Below are 17,348 nucleotides of genomic sequence, written 5' to 3'. Positions count from 1 at the left end.
TTACTGCGGTCAATATTCTCATTGCGTTGGGTTATCACATGTAGCATTGTGAGAACTCCATCTTCAAGAAGGGATCCAAATCTTTTGATTATATCAAAGAGATAAAAAAAATTTCTCATTGAGATAGGTTTAATGGAATAATTATTCTAAGTTCCTAGCCATGGCATTTTAGTATGAGTTACTAAAATACTTATTATTGATGAAATGTAATTTCATAAGTGCGAGAATAATTATGTGATTAAATTGGATACTCAAGGATAAGAAGTAATGAATTAAAGCGACGGTCTAATTGACTTTAATTTGACTATGGAATATTTCATCCAGGAATCAAATATGTTAAAATAAGAATTGTCTATAAGATTGATTGATTAATTCAAAAATATTTACTAGAGTTAAATTACAATTATGTAACGCCCCCAATAATTAACAAACCTGTTGTAAACTCGAAGCACCTCCTAAGACTCGTTTACAATATAAATAAGTCCTAAAGGATCTAACTAACAAACACAGCAAAATATTTGAAATCTTAATACAAGATTGCAAGTATAAGATAAGTTCACAATATGTTAAATATCCAGAGTAAAAGCTACGTTTTCAAAATTTTAATATCTTAAAACAAATAAATTACTACAAATCCCAAAATATCCTAATACCACATTATTAAGCAAGGAAAACTCCCACATAATAGAAACCCCGTCTACACATCAAATATCAGGGTCAAGTCTTAATAAGATAAAGGAAATAAATGATCCCGATCATATCCATATGCGCATCCTCATCGCTATCCAACATGCTCTGCAACCACTCTGAGTCTAACTCCTAAAAGATGATCTTGACTATGTCCTCCATAAGTACATATCGTCTCAAAGGATCCATCACTAATTGTTGACTAACTTCGAAACACAAATTTGTTCCACAGGTAGAAAGAAAGATCAAGTGTAAGTCACCACTTAGTGAGGTAAAATTACATGAAAGATAGTTATACAATTTGTGAATTCATAATTTCAAAAATGTCTTTCCACATTAAAGTATAACATCGTCTAATATGCAATGCAATATAAATATATGAATACATGATAATTTTGATCATATCTTCATAGCTCAACTCCATATGGTCTATTCGGGCTCTAGCCCTTTTTCCGTTAGGGTTTACACGTTCTTGAAAGAGGCACAACACTAGTACCCCTATGTTCACAACTAGCAACCATCATACAACAGCTTGACCAGGTCCGACCCCAGGTCTTCTGCGTTGCTAACAATATCGTATGGTTGTGACCACCATGCGTACATGGTTGTGCTGTCACTCAGCTGGCCTCTTGGATCTAATGGGAAAACATAAAATAAACTTGACCATAGGGCCTTGCCCCTTTAATGGTAGTACATGACACAAGGCTATGTCTACTAAATGCACTTATCTTCACTATGTTTTACATGCGTACATGACAAAAAATACTTACAGGAACTTTAGTTCATCTCATAATCATAGTTACATCATATGCACAAATAGGAGAGTTCACATGTTCATAAAATAGAGTTTGTGTAATAAAAGTCATGCATGTTTTCTCATCCATATCAAAGTAATATGCTAAAACAATGCCAATCACATAATAGTATCCGTGTGAAATATACTCATCTAAGTCATGGAAACAGTCCTTAATTCAATCCTTGAACTCACCAAAATTGTTCTTTACAAAAACCCTAATGTTAGACAACTCTCCAATACCAAAGACATTGAACTAAGACCTAAAGACGGACAAAACAGGGTTCTGGAAAGGGGGTAAGATCGGTCCTGCAGGAGTTGGGATAGATCCTGCTGAGGGTGGATCAATCTTGATAACTTGGGATCGATCTTGGTCTGAAGAGGATCGATCCTGGACTGGCAGAAACAATTACTGACAAGTCCAGAATGCTCCTAAACTACAAAACAACTTGAACAAACCCTATAAAAAGTCCTAAGATCTTTGGAACAATTTAGAGTTCAATCTAACCAAATTCTCTACAGTCTAAAATTAACACAACAACCTAAATATGCTAGCTATGGTCTCTATTCTATCCGAACACTAAGAACAACACACGAACACCAATCAAACATGCAAGAGACACCACTTACAATATTAACCTATGGACGAAACATATTCTACACTAAAGAACACAACAATCCAACTATCATACTCACCTAGAGGGGCTTATACACACCTAATCACACCCTCAAAATGATGAAACAATGCTTCTTTCTCCACCATGGCACTCTGGCAACCTCTGAAAACCTTGAAAGTCGTGCAAATAGGTTGAGAGAAAGTTAAGGATGTTTAAATAGGCTCGACAGCTGTAGCAGGGCTTCAGAAAACCCTAAAGTCATGTTCTGACACGAAAAGATTGATCATGTTAAAGGGAGGATTGATCCTTAGGGTTTCTGGGCTTTGAAGATTGATCCTCTAGGACTTAGGATTGATCCTTTGCAGAGAGGATTGATCCTCCAGGTCAGAAACTGACTTGAAGGTCCTTGTGGGCCAAAAAACTCTCCTGAACCTTTCAAACTTGATTCCATTAATCCTAGGGTCCAAACTACTCAATCTCTTAATTAGGGTTAGGATTGAGGTATTACAAATTATTTAGTGAAATTAATTGTAACATGTGACAACTCATGAGATGACAAGTGTCACAAGTATACTAGAGTTATAAATATTTTTCCTTTGGGTCGCTCTTCAAACTGATATAATTTGATCATGGTGATAGACTTCTATTTTTTTTGTTAGGCTATATTTTATTGAAAACATAGATCATTGTGAGACGGTGATTTGGGCATGTGTGAGACATAGTCCAAGAGGATAAAAAGAGGATTGGGCTTAAGATAAAACCTAAGCCTCTGGGAGTCTATAGGGCGCATATACAAGGGTCAAGCCTTAGCCCATGCGTCATTAGCATGCATACCTTTTGGCCGTCCCCCTATAGGAGTGGGATTAATTAGGATTCTTACTCCTTCATGTAACTACAACTCTTTAAATAGAAAGGAGTAATTACCTTTTCCCATATGAATTACCAAAAAATGCGCGATGCCATCATAAACTACCAACTCGACCAAAAAAGAGCATCCAACTACCAACTTTACACATTTTGCCCCATTCCGTTAGTCAGACCCGTTAACATGGACAGAATATGCCGATTTTGGACGTTAAATTTGATTAAAAGACAAAAATGCCCTCAATTGATAAAAACAATAATAAAAAAATTAGTTTATTAATTTGGTTTAAATTAATTAATAAAAAATATTAAAACTAATATATATATATATATATATATATATATATATATATATATATATATATATATATATATATATTTTAAAAAAAGGGGGTGGCTACCGGAGGGAGTGGCAACCACCCCCTTAGGTGGAGGGGTGGGAGTGCGAGCCACCTCAGAGGTGGGTGATCCACCTCTAGGCGTGGCTCGCAGGCCACCCTAAAAAAACCTAGGGTGGCCGGGCGGCCCCCCAGGTTGCGGGGTGGCCGGACTCACCTTTGGGGGCGGCTCGCAGGCCACCCCCTCCGGCAGTACCCTTTTCCTTCGTTTTTTTTTTTTTTTTTTTTTTTTTTTTTTTTAAGTTGAGGGCATTTAGGTCATTTTTGAAATTGAGTGAAGGTATTTAAGTATTTTCACAAGTTAGGCTAATAGAAAGGGGCAAAACATGTAACTGTAGTAGTTGGATGCTCTTTTATGGTCGAATTAGTTGTTCATGGGGACATCGCACATTTTTTGGTAGTTCACGAGGGGAAAATGTAATTACCCCCCAAATAAAAAAGCCTATGAGAGCTCTTGACACAACTTCAGTTTTGAAGACTCTCATGCTCGAGTCACTCTAGAGAATAATTTTAATCTCTCATCAAGAGCCACACTCTTTGGTCATATTCAGACTTTGAAGAGAAGACATCATAAGTCTCAACAATCCTAAAGACAAAAGAGAAGAAGAAAATCAAATATGCTCAAGAACATCAAGGCAGTCAATACCCTACAAGTAAGCCTGAAACTTGTTATTGTATTTTAATTCTTGTATTGCATGATCTTTTCATGATTTTTATATTGTTTCAATTCTTGGGATTATAATTCTGCTATGCATATTTGATATACATGATCCCAACAAAACCGTCAACATGCATGTTTAGGTGACGCCAATGGTGAGAGAACATTCTGGTTGATCTTCAATCTGTAATATGACATTCTTAAGCATGACCTCGTGATGGGCAAGGGTCAGAATTGCAAACTACACACAAAGACTTAACTTTTTACACTTAAAGACTTAGGTGTTGAAAAGTATTACAGCCCAAGTTTTTACCATAGAATGAGGCGAATTTCTAAGACCTAACAGAATCATCAACCTTTGTATATAAAAGACCACATACATTGATAAAAAGCAACTTTGCATGGCAAAGACTAGTAAATGGGAGATGAGTTTCTATTTTGTGGGGGACAAGAGTGCTTTATGGGATTTCAAGAAAATTTTTTTTCCTTCTTACGCTCCATCACACTAGAACACACGTACGGCCAAGCCTCTCCATCATATTCTCCCTCATTTCTTCCATCTTCTATTCACTTCTCTCAAACTCTCATTCAACCCTTTCAAGCCCTTCAACTTCTAAGGCTCAAAACCACCTATTATTCCTCACTAGCTCATAAAACATCACATTCTTCGGCTAAAGAAGATGCTCATTAAGTTTTCTAGTGTTCTCTATCACACCTTTGTAAGTAATTCTTCCTCTCTCTCTTTCAAAGTTATTATTTATGCTATACTTGAGCCTATAAGTGATACCTTGCTTAAATATTGAAAAGCATGTCATGTTATGTTTAAACGAATATGTGAATGCTTGCTTAAGTGCTGATTTTTTTTTTCTAAGCCATGAAATGTGACTATCTTGCTTTACTAGATTACCAAATATATCGTGTTAATTCGATCTTCTTATACCCATTAAAACACGTCAAGCAATTTCATAAAAACATGTATAATTTTTACTTTACCTCAAATGAACATGGGTTTTATAAACAGCCAAGTATATAAATATGTGAACATCACCACGCTTTAATGAAAACGTGTAAAGTCATTTAGTAGCCAAAATATGTGATTATGTAAGATGGTAGCGTTATGACCTGAAAATTATATAAGTCTATGTTACAAGATACGTTTCTCTTTTGTAGAAAATATCGCTTTTTTAAAAATGGAAACTTCATGAGCTTTTTAACATAAGACCTCTTGACTTATTAAGTTATGTTGTAATGCACTTGTTATACTAAGACCTTATGCTTCCCCAAATTATTGTTATTTCTTCTCTCTCTCATGACATGCATTGTAGTGGTTTGCAAGTGATCTGGACATTCTAATAAGTAATCTTTCACCTATGAGGCTTTAAGGTTAATAAATGGGCCCTCTTGGGCTTGGGGCGTTACAGTACCCCCAAAGACCAAAAAAAAAAAAAAAAAAAAGGTTAATAAAAAAAATTCATTTTTTTAAAAAAAAAAAAAAAAAAAAGACTAAAAACTAAAAACTAGAAAATAAAAAAGAGAAAAAATAATATTGTAACAAGAGGGTGGTTTCGGCCACCCATATGGCCATGGGAGTGGTTTAGGCACCCTTTGTTACAACATTCTTTTTTCTTCTCTTCTTCTTTTTTATTTTTTAGCAGCTTGGGGGACATTGCAAATCAGCTGTTAATTTGATCGAGGATGATATGTGTACTTATTCCTTATATTAATGTTTCCATAAGCACAAGAGGGTATATTTTGTCTATTATAAAAGGCCTCATTTTTTAATAATTGGCTAAAGCTTGCAATTTCGCTTATTGAAAGGGCAAAACAAGGATGTCTACATATACAATTTTCTATTTATGTTTCCAACAAATATTTGGCTGTCATATACCATTTAAAAATGAGTGCTTTGGTTTAATACGTTGAAAGAACAACATCATATTTTTACTTACCCTAAATAATATCATTGGCACTTACGAGACTAGACACAGCTTTGCCAAAAGCCACGAAATTATTAAAAGATAACCCTCGTGGAAAAACTAGACTTTGCACTAGAAGCTGTCATATTATGTTGGTAACCATTTTAAAAAAAACCCTCCGGCTTAAACAAAAAGGGTTATATATATATATATATATATATATATATATATATATATATATATATATATATATATATATATATATATATATATATATATATATTTGAATAAAATTTTTGACGAATAAATCAAAAGAGAAGCTGAAAGATTTTTTATGTCTGAAAACTCTAACAGATCAAGCATGATATGCAGTTCTCCAACCCATATAAATTATGACTTTCCATTAAATTTCTGATAAGAGAAAATTTGCATAAATTAAGATTAGAAAATTATTGATAGAAATAGATTGAGTAGAGTGGTCGAGATGAGGTTAGCGCTAATTTTGGTTGAAAAGTAGTAGTAGTAGTTGTTGGTACAGTTTCCGGTATACGGTGACGTGTTGTCTTGTGATTCGTTGCCTTCCTTGATATTCGCTTTCCTCGTAATCTGCAAAATAATAAACGGCTTGTCGGCTCGTGGGGTGCCAACCATACCCCCACTCTGATGCCTAAGTCAGTTCAAACTATTTATTTTCTGGAGAGTATCAATAATCTCAGAGCTTAGAGAATCTGCCTGTCAAAAAAATACATGACGTAGCAGTCTTATTTATAGGCTCACAGTTCACAATTATAAAACTGCTAGAATACTTGGAGCATAATCTGATTAGGAGTCTGAGTCCCAGATCACACAGTCTTTAATCTTATCTTCATAGAGTTCAAATTGAGTAGTAGAGTCCAAGCTGAGTAGGACATTACCTCTTCGTCTAATGTTATACTTTTAGGTACCTTATCCCGTATTTGATGGGATAAAAGTCTTATCTTGATATATTTGAAATATCCGTCTTTTTGGAGATAACGAATAGTCTTATACTTAAGTCTGATCTGGCCGGGCCGACCCGATGGGCTCGGCCTCCGATACTACCTTAGGCCCATGTGTCTTTGTAGCTGATTATTTTTTCAACAGTAGTATTACAACCCCACATCTCTATCTCCTTTCCTTTCCATCCATTTCCTTCACAGCCTTCTACTTCGATTCGTCCTCTCCCACTTTCTCCTCCTCCAATGAATGATTTTACCGTCATCATTTTTTGTAGTGAGATTTACAATAGAAGATGCATACATTGGAAAAGTCATATAGGTCAATATAAAAAGGTATTACTAAATGTATGAAACACTGCATTTCTGTTTAGAGTCTATTATGGCAGCACCCAAAAGTCCAATTGCTAAGGATAACAAGGATGAAGTCAAAGGTGATAGGAAAAAGTCTACATGCATATATCATCCTAAATTATCATTAGCTTGGGTTTTGGAATAACATAACATTTTATACATCATAAAACTTCACAAAACATAGTATCATTACTCAGTGAGTTGAATATTTACCTTGGCTGCTTGACTTTTGGCTACGAAGGAATTTTCCACGTAAACTACACAATGTACCACTGTACAATTGATGTGATTATGAACTATCAATAATAAAATAAACCACTTACAATAGAATGAATCTTTGTAGAATAGGGTCTATGTGAGGATGTCAAACTTCAAGGATTGCAGGTTTGTGTTGTGTAAAGAATTGATTTTTTTTTTTTTTTTTGGTATCAATTATCACTAATATACGCAACAGTAAATGAGAATGTAGTAAGGAGAAAGGTAGATCGAGTATTTTACAATATTTTGTTACACATTGTGCGCGCACACACACATCAAATTAGAAGTCATCTATTTTTCACCTATGATTAAATCAATCAATGAGAAGTCTTTTAAAGTAAACCTTAGGAGTTGTGACTACTCTGTTTGTTGGTGAGAAGCCATTCTTTGGGTGTGACTCCTATTTTCCCTTGTTCTTGCCTTTCTCTTGCATGTTTTCTTCATTAATTGCAGCAACTACACTGCGTCAGTTACGGTGAAGAAGGGAAAGAATAATAAGAAATGCTAGAAGATCTCCTTGTGTTCTCCTGGTGTTCTCCTGGAATGGCATAGATGTAATTTTTTAACATTCCTCAAGAATAATTGTCTTGGGTGAAGGAGGAGGAAAGAAAAATAATAAACAACCATAAAGTTGCCGTTGAGAATCATTATTCTCTTCATCCAATAGCAAGAGGTTGCTATTTATTGTAGCAAAAACTGCATTTTACCTAGTTTTTAGCTATTCTGTTAGAGAAGAAAGACTCCTCATAAATTTAGCTAATATGAGGAGTTTAGCTACATTGTTGATGTCGGGAAATATTCTCAATAGTCAGTAAATGAACTTATTTAATTCCTACAAGCCCATTTACTTATATTAATCTTGAAAAACCAGGTATATTAGAAGATTAAGGTTAAGGCTCATCAAGAATCAAAGGCTAAGTCCCATCAAGAATTTCACAAATAGCTAGAATTATCTTGGGAGCATCAAATTTCGAGATACTCGGATTGCTCGGATCCCAAGTAGATCAGAAAGAAATCTTGGAATTAAGAAATCAGTTCTCACCTTATCCAGATTAAACAATTGAAATCCCACCTATAAATATTAAATAGGTACATACCACCAGGTATTCTTCAAACGAATTATTGATTATAAAGACTTGATCTAAATTCTTCTCAAATACTGACTTAAGTATCGGAGTGGGATCCGCTTGCACCCCCGACGAGCTCCTTTGCTAATATTTATTGTTTTACATGTAAGAACATAAGGCACTGATACCTTGTAAGAAAACATAATCTAGGGAATAGTTGAGAATAAGAAATAGAGATACATAAAATTAAGGTGGTTCGGTTTACGGCTTACGTCCACATGTTAAAGCCTTTTTCTTGGCTACATATTTCCTTAATATTTGATTATATATAAGAATTTATTTATAGAGAAAGAGGTTGAACGTTACAAGTCTCTTCTACTTTTACATTATCAACAATAGATTTAATTTATCATTTTGTAACTCTTGTCTCTTGAGTGCTTATAACTCTTATCTTAATATTACAAGAATGACAGAAGGATTTTATTAAAGCTTGTGCCATTATACCGGAAATTGTGAGATGCTATGAAGTTTATTTGTCGTTTTTTGTTTTGTTTTGTTTATTTGGAGACCTCCAACCTTACTTCTAAAATATCAATCTGCTGCAGTTGGTAAATGAGGTGAGACAAAACTATTGATTTATTTATTTTTTTGGTTTCACGCTCAGTAACGGCCTCCCAGCTGCGGGCCTGTGGCTTTTTTTCTTTACATTTTGCACAACTTCATTTTCGTTATTTTTTCTGCAGTCTTTTCCATGTGCCAGAGATGTGAGCAGTAGGTCTACAGTCAAGGTGTCTTTTCTTCTTTGGGCCTTTACTCTCTTTTTTCTTCTTTTTTTTTTTTTTTGGGTAAAAAATTCTACTAATTAAGACATGATTTCTTGCATTAATACAACTATACAAGCTCAAATTTAATGATTGAACAATAATTCAGAACTAAGAATAAATGCAAGAATTTGTGCAAAACAACTAAATACTTACTTTAAATTAAGAAACATGCACATTTAAACTATTATCAACCAAGCTACTCATCAATCGTTGGCATTAATACTAAAAGCCACACTTTTGTCGTATTATTATCCCAATATACTGACAAAACAATGTTAATCTATCGTAGGATTAGCCCTAATTAAAAAAAAAAATTAATTAAAAAATTGAAACTGCCACCTTTGCAATGTGGAATATTGGTGGACTAAAAGTGTGGTCTCTTAGATTTGGTTAATGAAAGTTAAGAGATCATGTAATCGAAATGAGTACTCATTTTGTTGTTGTGACACTACAATTAATTAGTCATTAATATATATATATATATATATATATATATATATATATATATATATATATATATATATATATATATATATTTTTTTTTTTTTACAATGGCTGATTGACTGTGCCAATTAAATAAGCAAAGTAATATAAAGTTCTCAATCAAAATTCACTATAGCACTTTCTATAGTGAGATTTCATGTTAGTGAGAAGCTTGAACTGCAAAAAAGAGAGAATTTTTTTTTTTTTTTTTTTTTTTTTTTGGTCTCAATTTGCCTAAAACATTCATTTGGTTTATATATATATATATATATATATATATATGTGTGTGTGTGTGTGTGTGTGTGTGTGTGTGTGTGTGTGTGTAAATGTTGTAACGGAGTAATTAGTTTCATTGGGGATGATTACAAGATGGTAACAAAATTAATATATAGTCAATCTATATATATATATTTTTAACTCCAATAATCACCGATTTTTATGATGCTTCTTCTATACATGCAGGATGCAGGTCATAGTCACATACATCACAAGAGAAGGCCCAAAATTTCCCTCTAATTTGGCAAGAGTCACATAGGTATGCTTTGGCCATGTCCAGCTTGAGCAAGTGTTCATGCTTTATATCCTTCACTTGTCGGGGCAATGCATCTCCTTCCTTTCTCAACGCTGCTTCCACCTCTCCAACCTTCGATTTTGTAAACGGGAAAGCCTTGGCGCCATACGAGCTGATGATGGCCCTCCCATTTGTGCCGATGGTCTTCCCATCTGCTCCGACGAGGACTAGAGCTGGAATCCCTTTGATGTTGAAGATCCTGCACAGGTCGTTTCGTGTTTTGTCCAGATATGGTATGGCCAGCCATGGCATGCTTTCCAGGCTGAGATTGAATTCATTGAGGTCCCGATCTGTTGAGACGAAAATAATTTCGAAGTCTTGCTCTTTAGAACTCATGAGATGATCGTTGTAAGCTTCTAAAAGTTGTGCAGTGAAGGTTTGACAAGGTGGGCACCAATGTGCTCCGAAGTAGAGGCCTATGGTCTTTCCAACAAGTTCTGATACTAACGCCTGCAAGGAGTCAAGCTCAAAACATGTCAACTTTACACCAAAGAGAATGCTAAAAGCAAGTAGCAAATACAGAGTGGCCGGCAGCAGCTATCGGTCGTCTTTCGGCAACTGTCACGGTGTAAAGCGGAGCTTGTAGAACTTGTTGGTAATGGTATAAAGTGATCAGGTGAAGAAAATCTTAGTAATTTGTGACACTTTAATATACGCTTATACCAAAACAAGGTCGAAAAGCCTCAAAACTTTGAGAAAGCTCGTGGGGCGACGCTTTTCTAATATAGTAGACAAGGCCACAGACAAGTGGTTCTCATATATGCAATGTTAAAATAACTAGAGAATAGAAACTTGAACTGAATACTGTATTTTTGTGTGTTGTAACCATGTACAATAAGAGCCTGTTTATAGTTGAATAAGGTCAGTTAAAATAGGAAATATTATGAGACAGAGAATTAGATCACCTTTCTACCATCCTTAGATATGACATAATCTCGTCCTTGGTGTGCCAAAAGATCTTCTAATTTTCCTCCTTCAAGCATCCCAGCATCAGAAGCTTTCAATTCCTCTCTTCTGCTCTTAGTGAAGGGAAATGCTTCGGGGCCGTAGTCCTCAATCAACCTAATCAAGTCCTCTTCTATTGATATCTGATCATCTGATGAACTCAATGGAATCAGTGATGGCATATGTTTAACATGGTACCGATTGCTCAATCGTCTATTCAAGTTTACATCAAATGGAACTGCAAGCCATGGCATGTGCTTAAAGTGTTCCTTGAATTCCTTTTCGTTGTGATCAAACGAAATAAACAGAAACTCTATCTTTTCACTTCTTCTTCTTAGCGTCTCGTAAATCTCTACCAGTTTGGGGATAGAATTTTTGCAGGCTCTGCACCAGTTTGCGGAGAAAAAGAGGCAAGTTGTCTTCCCATCACAAGCTGATAAGGGTACCTATTTCGACACCAAATATATATATTTAAGGAATTGTATGATCTTCTGCTAATTGAGATCGTGTGAATTGAAATTTCTAGTAGAAAAATGAAAAAAAAAAAAGAAAAAAGAAAAAAAGCACAAGGATTACCTTTCCCTCACCAGATAAAAGGAACTGAACCCCTTCTGCTGCTAAGATTGTCACAATATCACTGCTGTTGATACATTTGGCTTGATAATCAGGCCCTGACATCAGAACTACAAGCAAAAACTGCTTCTTCTTTTTTTCTTCAAGAAGTTTTCTGATGAACACTAATTGAACAGAAATCGAATATTAATAATCATGGAAATAAGAATCTAGTGATATATTCTCGCAAAAGGGTGTGCATCTTTTATTTTTATTCTATGCCTTTGTTCTGTACGTAATTCAGACAGGTTGTCTAACTGTCTTTTTGAGTTGCAAATTCAGCCTATGAAGCAACTATATCATGAGTGGTCAGGATAAGATGGAACAAATGAAAGCATATTCGATCTGTCTCGAGGGTGCCAAGTCCAATGGGCTTACAAGTGACCATGTGGTTGTCGGATGTCTCATTCTCACTGAAACATCCTCGATCGTTTTGTTCCCAGCATGAATTAGCGGCACAAACTCGCTCTGCAAAAGAATGAAATTATTGTAGAAAAAAAATGAAATTAGAGAGTTTTTTTATTAAGAAGAAAAGAAAAATACCATCTTTGTCGTTAAAATTCTCGAACAACAGATTTCCTAAATCAAGGACTATATAGTAAATTAAACCAAAATAAAACAATAACCACTGATGGTGCCAAAATCATAGCGCAACATCCCAATCTTAATTAGACCAACCTAATGAAATAAATCAAATGATGTTAGTATGATCAAATTATTTTCTAATTTCACTAAAAAAAAAATTGTTTTCTAATGATGTTGGAATGAAAACATTTTCATGTGGCATTTAGTGCATAATTGATTGTGTAAGTTCATAGTTTTCATAAAAAGCTTGTCATATGCATTTTTATGTTAATTAGGCAAGGTGCTAGCATGAATATGTTTATAAAATAATGTTGGAAAAATGATTTTAGAGCCCCCTAAGCCCTAGTCGACCACCCAGGGGATATTTTGTCCAGGTTTTGTCAAAAATTTTAAAAATTATAATTTTAGATTATTTTGGCCCGTAACACTAAGGCTACTTTTGGTACAGATGACTATTCTATTAAGAATATTAATAGCTTTTATAGGGAATAGAAGAATATGGAATGTAATTGTAACGCCTCAATGAAATTAATTAACTGATAATTAACTTCATTGTTTGTCTCTGTAATACACCAACTATTAATTAGGGTTAAGTGAGCCTAATTAAATTAATGGTAATGTTAGAGTTTGTTAAGAGGGAGGATTTTTACTTTCTGTCACGTTCGGTGTACTATTCTAATCGAATGCTCGGCTTGGACAAAAAGTCAAAATCCTCCCACTTAACAAACTCGAACGTTCAAATAACTAAGCTGAACGTTCAATTAGAATAGTACACCGAACGTTCGACATCGATCTAAAACACCGAACATTCGACATCGATCTAATAGGATCTAACATGAGAACGCTCACTTGAAACCCTAAGATCGTTGGTCCAATAGATTATTCCATCATATGCTCTGGTAGATCATGTCCTAACACTTAGCAGATCAGTTCTAATAGTAATTAACTTTTCGGTTCGCCTTCTAATTCCATTCCACCAAGAATAAGACTCAATGATTTTTACTTCTCAAAAAGAGAATACTACGCAGCGGAAACATAAGATATTCTATCAACCATAATTACAACCATAACATCTACAAAGAGTCATCACAACCAGAGAATCTACGCCCCTTAAGCCGAGTTTTTGCCCCTTTAAGCTGAGAAGCCCTAGAGGGAGGAAAAATGGAGGTTTTGAGAGAGAAGGAGTTGGCCTTTGGTCTTATCGTCTTCAATAGGCAATACCCTAGACTTCAACTACTTTTGATTGATGTTACCAGCATGGTTAGCTTCTGTTAGTGTTGTTTTGGTGGTTTAGACAGTTCTATCTAGAAGATCTAGGTTTTGGGTTTTAGTACTCTTGTAAGGTTGTGTTAAGTCCTAAAATAAGATTAGTAATGGTTAGTCTTTCTTTAATGTTGCACTTGCTTTATTATGCATGAAGGTGTAGTGGGTGAGAATCATGGTCAAATACCTTAGAAGAGCATTAGGTAGTGTTAAACTTGAAAAGCATGGACCTTTGTTGAAAATGGAGGTTCTGCACGAGTATCGAATGTTTAGTACTGTTATTGAACGATTGAGGTCAAACGACCGACATGATGACCGAATGTTTGATGGTCTAGCAAAATGACCATTTTGCCCCTAGTTTAGAGTTAAGAGTATTTTCGTCTAGACCAAAGATTGAGAATAGATCATTTCTCAAATTTGGAGGTTGGTGATTGTCTACTGGATTACCCGGTGGAATCGCACGATCAAAGTGGGTAAAACTCACACGAATACTTGTTATTTCAATTCTTCATGACATGATTATTTTTTATATCAAATGTTCATGCTTGCAACTCACAAGAAATATATTTTAGAATGATGTGAACTCTACTTTTGTGAAAAAAAAAAATAAAATTGATGAAGGACGAAAAGATGAAATATATGAGTTTTCTAAATACATGTATATAAAAGACTGTGAAGAATAGCATCGTATGACAATGGTACACCGGGACGTGCAGGATAAAGGCCATGAGCTTACTATTATTATATGGGTTAGCCCTATGGTCAAAGAGACTTATTTTTATTGTTTGGCCTTGGATCCAATAGTTATTTGTGACGAGAGCACCATATACAGATGGGTCACCATTACAGCTTTGCTAGTAGCGTGGGTCACCCGAGATCAGACTCGATCGGGATGCTAGTATAGGATGGTATGCTGCAATATCTAGGGTACCGGTATTGTAATATAAGTCCCTCGGGACAACGCCAACCCTACCAAGAATGTGATAAGTGTTGGGACTGGTGTCCAAAACTCCAATTGCATTGATATTGTTTTTCTATAATTGTATATTATTGAACATTAGAAATATATATTATTACTTTACATGTACATATATGTTTGAATATTTCATATGATATACATGTAAGATCCCAAAGTTACATCGTATTTGACCATGGTGTGAGTAATATGATTATCACACAGAAGATCATAGTCATAAGTCCTTGTAATTTATAAAAGATTTTTCATAGTGATAAATAAAACTAGGAAATCCATCTAGACTATAATATGTCAACCTTAATGATCTATCTTGATTAGGAGAAGCAAGAAAGGCTTCAGGTTGATATGTTGGTGTAAGTGCAAGGTGGTGCCATGCACTGAACAGACTACGTGAGTTATCATTCTTTCAACATTGTGATTGAGAATGATGTATGTGCACGACGACTTATAACAGTTACTCTAAATGCTGGGCTTGGTAGGTTACTACAGAAGGTTTATTGAGAGGTTCTCTTCATTGTCAAGGCCACTCACTGCTTTCACAAGGAAGAATGCTCCATTTTTGTGGAGTGTAGATGCGAAGCAAGCTTCGAAGAGCTGAAGAGCAGACTAGTCACTGCACTTGTGCTTACACTGCCCATGGAGTCTGTTGGGTATGTTGTGTATACAAATGCGTCCAAGAATGGATTGGGATGTGTTCTTGTGCAACAAGGCTGGGTTATGGCCTATGCTTCAAGGCAACTGAAAGATCATGAGGAGAACTATCCTGCTCATGACCTGGAATTGGCAGCAGTTGTTTATGCTTTAAAGATATGGAGACATTACCTCTATGGTGAAGAATGTGAGATTCACACTGATCACCAGAGTCTCAAGTATATCTTTACTTAGAGAGACTTAAACATGAGGCAAAGAAGATGGCTGGAATGTTCTATCATCCTGCGAAAGCCAATGTAGTAGCTGATGTGTGGAGTAGAAAGTCCCGTGATGATGAGATCACTCCTAAAGAGCTTATGGACTTGCTGTCACAACAGTTTGCCATTGTGTAGATTGATAAAGGTGTTGTCTGGTGGTTCACCTATTGTGGCAGCGCTTGTGGTACAACCACTTAGTCTTGATAGAATCAGACGTGCACAGGGTGATGATCTTGAGCTGCAAGATCTCATGCATAGGGCCCACCGTGGAGAAGCAATGAGGTTCTATCTCATAGAAGAAGGTACGTTGAAGACAACCAGTGGGAGGACAGTTATTCCTAATGATGCGGAATTGAGAAGAAATATTCTTGATGAAGCTCATCAGACACGGTATACTGTTCACCCAGGCAACAACAAGATGTATCAAGATCTGAAAAGAAAGTTCTGGTGGTGTGGAATGAAAAGGGATATTGCTAAGTATGTTGTACAGTGTCATTCTTGCCAGCTTGTGAAAGCTGAACATCAGAGACTTGCTGAGCAACTTTAGCCACTTGAAGTGCTTATATGGAAATGGGACCAAATTGCTATGGATTTTGTTGTTGGTATACCAAAAGCACCAAGCGGACAAGATGCCATATGGGTTATTGTTGGCAGATTGACAAAGTGTGCCTGTTTCCTCCCTATCAAAATTATAGATTCAATGGACAAGCTAGCTGAGTTGTATGTGTGGGAGATTATTAGGTTGCACTGACGTGTTGCTGAAACGCCCGGATGGATGTAAGCTTGAACAGTAGACACTGATGGGCGTCCGGACGGAAGCTTGGGATCCGATTTCTCTGACATGGAATTTGCACAGAATCTTCTTTGAACTTTGAGAAGCACAATTCTGAAACGAAGACTCTGAAATAAACAATATTCCTGAATATGTATCAACATTACATAAAAGTGATTTTGTCAAACAGAATGTATCCAATCACAAACTAACAAACTCTCCATTTGGCCATTCTGGGACAAAAATCACTTGACTGGTTTACAATCCCGGTCCAAAAATAAAAATGGTCCCCCTTTTTGTCTCAAAAGGACAAAGGGTAAACAAAGTATTAGAAAAACCACAAATACTCCCCCTTAAAGTCTCAACAAGACAAGGGCAAATAGAGTATAAATAAAATCCAAATACATTTCCAAAGTCCGAACGAAAAGGAAACTGTGAAAAGCCATAAGAAAAACATTTGCTGAAAAGGGAAAGGAAGACAACAAGGTTAGTCATTTCACAAGTAAATCAGCACACGCATGTATCTAAATCTAAGAAATCAGTCAGATAACAAGTCAGAATGATGCAAACATATAGTTGAGAGACAAGAATTTAATAAGCAAATTTTTTCCTGTAGACAGAATATTTAAAATAGCTTGCTTAACTTTTGCAATGCGCTTGTATGTGAAGGCTTTCTCAATAAGGTATGAAGTTTACTGATATGACGTAAAACAACTGAATTTTTTAAACAAGAGAGAAAATAAATGATAGATGAGTCAAAAATCAAATCTTATTTTACTACGGCCTAGCCACCCTTATCTGATACACTCCCCCTAAGATGCAA

The 17,348-nt window shown here is 35.4% G+C and overlaps 1 protein-coding gene and 1 long non-coding RNA gene across 2 annotated transcripts; one reads left to right on the top strand and one right to left on the bottom strand.

The window, feature by feature from the left end:
- The first annotated feature begins 3,879 nt into the window (after window positions 1–3,879).
- On the top strand, window positions 3,880–11,363 carry LOC133865440 (uncharacterized). The gene is made up of 4 exons (XR_009899731.1): window positions 3,880–4,012; window positions 4,161–4,736; window positions 9,330–9,374; window positions 10,356–11,363. It is a non-coding gene; the product is annotated as an uncharacterized LOC133865440 (long non-coding RNA).
- LOC133865439 (probable nucleoredoxin 3) lies at window positions 10,270–12,454 on the bottom strand. Its single transcript, XM_062301848.1, has 3 exons — window positions 11,986–12,454; window positions 11,370–11,855; window positions 10,270–10,914 (listed from the first exon to the last, which is right to left on the bottom strand). Exons 1-3 carry the CDS (start codon window positions 12,085–12,087, stop codon window positions 10,330–10,332), a joined length of 1,173 nt encoding a protein of 390 aa, XP_062157832.1. The 5' UTR covers window positions 12,088–12,454; the 3' UTR covers window positions 10,270–10,329.
- Window positions 12,455–17,348: the final 4,894 nt, after the last annotated feature.

Source organism: Alnus glutinosa, chromosome 4, assembly GCF_958979055.1.
Source record: "Alnus glutinosa chromosome 4, dhAlnGlut1.1, whole genome shotgun sequence".
Lineage (NCBI taxonomy): Eukaryota > Viridiplantae > Streptophyta > Magnoliopsida > Fagales > Betulaceae > Alnus > Alnus glutinosa.
The sequence above is the reverse complement of the archived record's forward strand: the minus strand, read 5'-3'. Positions and strand labels throughout refer to the sequence as shown.

Excerpts from the sequence above, each read along its gene's own strand:
- LOC133865439 (XM_062301848.1), bottom strand. The coding sequence starts at position 12,087 with ATGTCAGGGCCTGATTATCAAGCCAAATGTATCAACAGCAGTGATATT. Across the intron at positions 11,856-11,985 it reads TTTTATCTGGTGAGGGAAAG|GTACCCTTATCAGCTTGTGA; the intron begins GTAATCCTTGTG and ends GTGTCGAAATAG. Across the intron at positions 10,915-11,369 it reads TATCTAAGGATGGTAGAAAG|GCGTTAGTATCAGAACTTGT; the intron begins GTGATCTAATTC and ends GACTCCTTGCAG.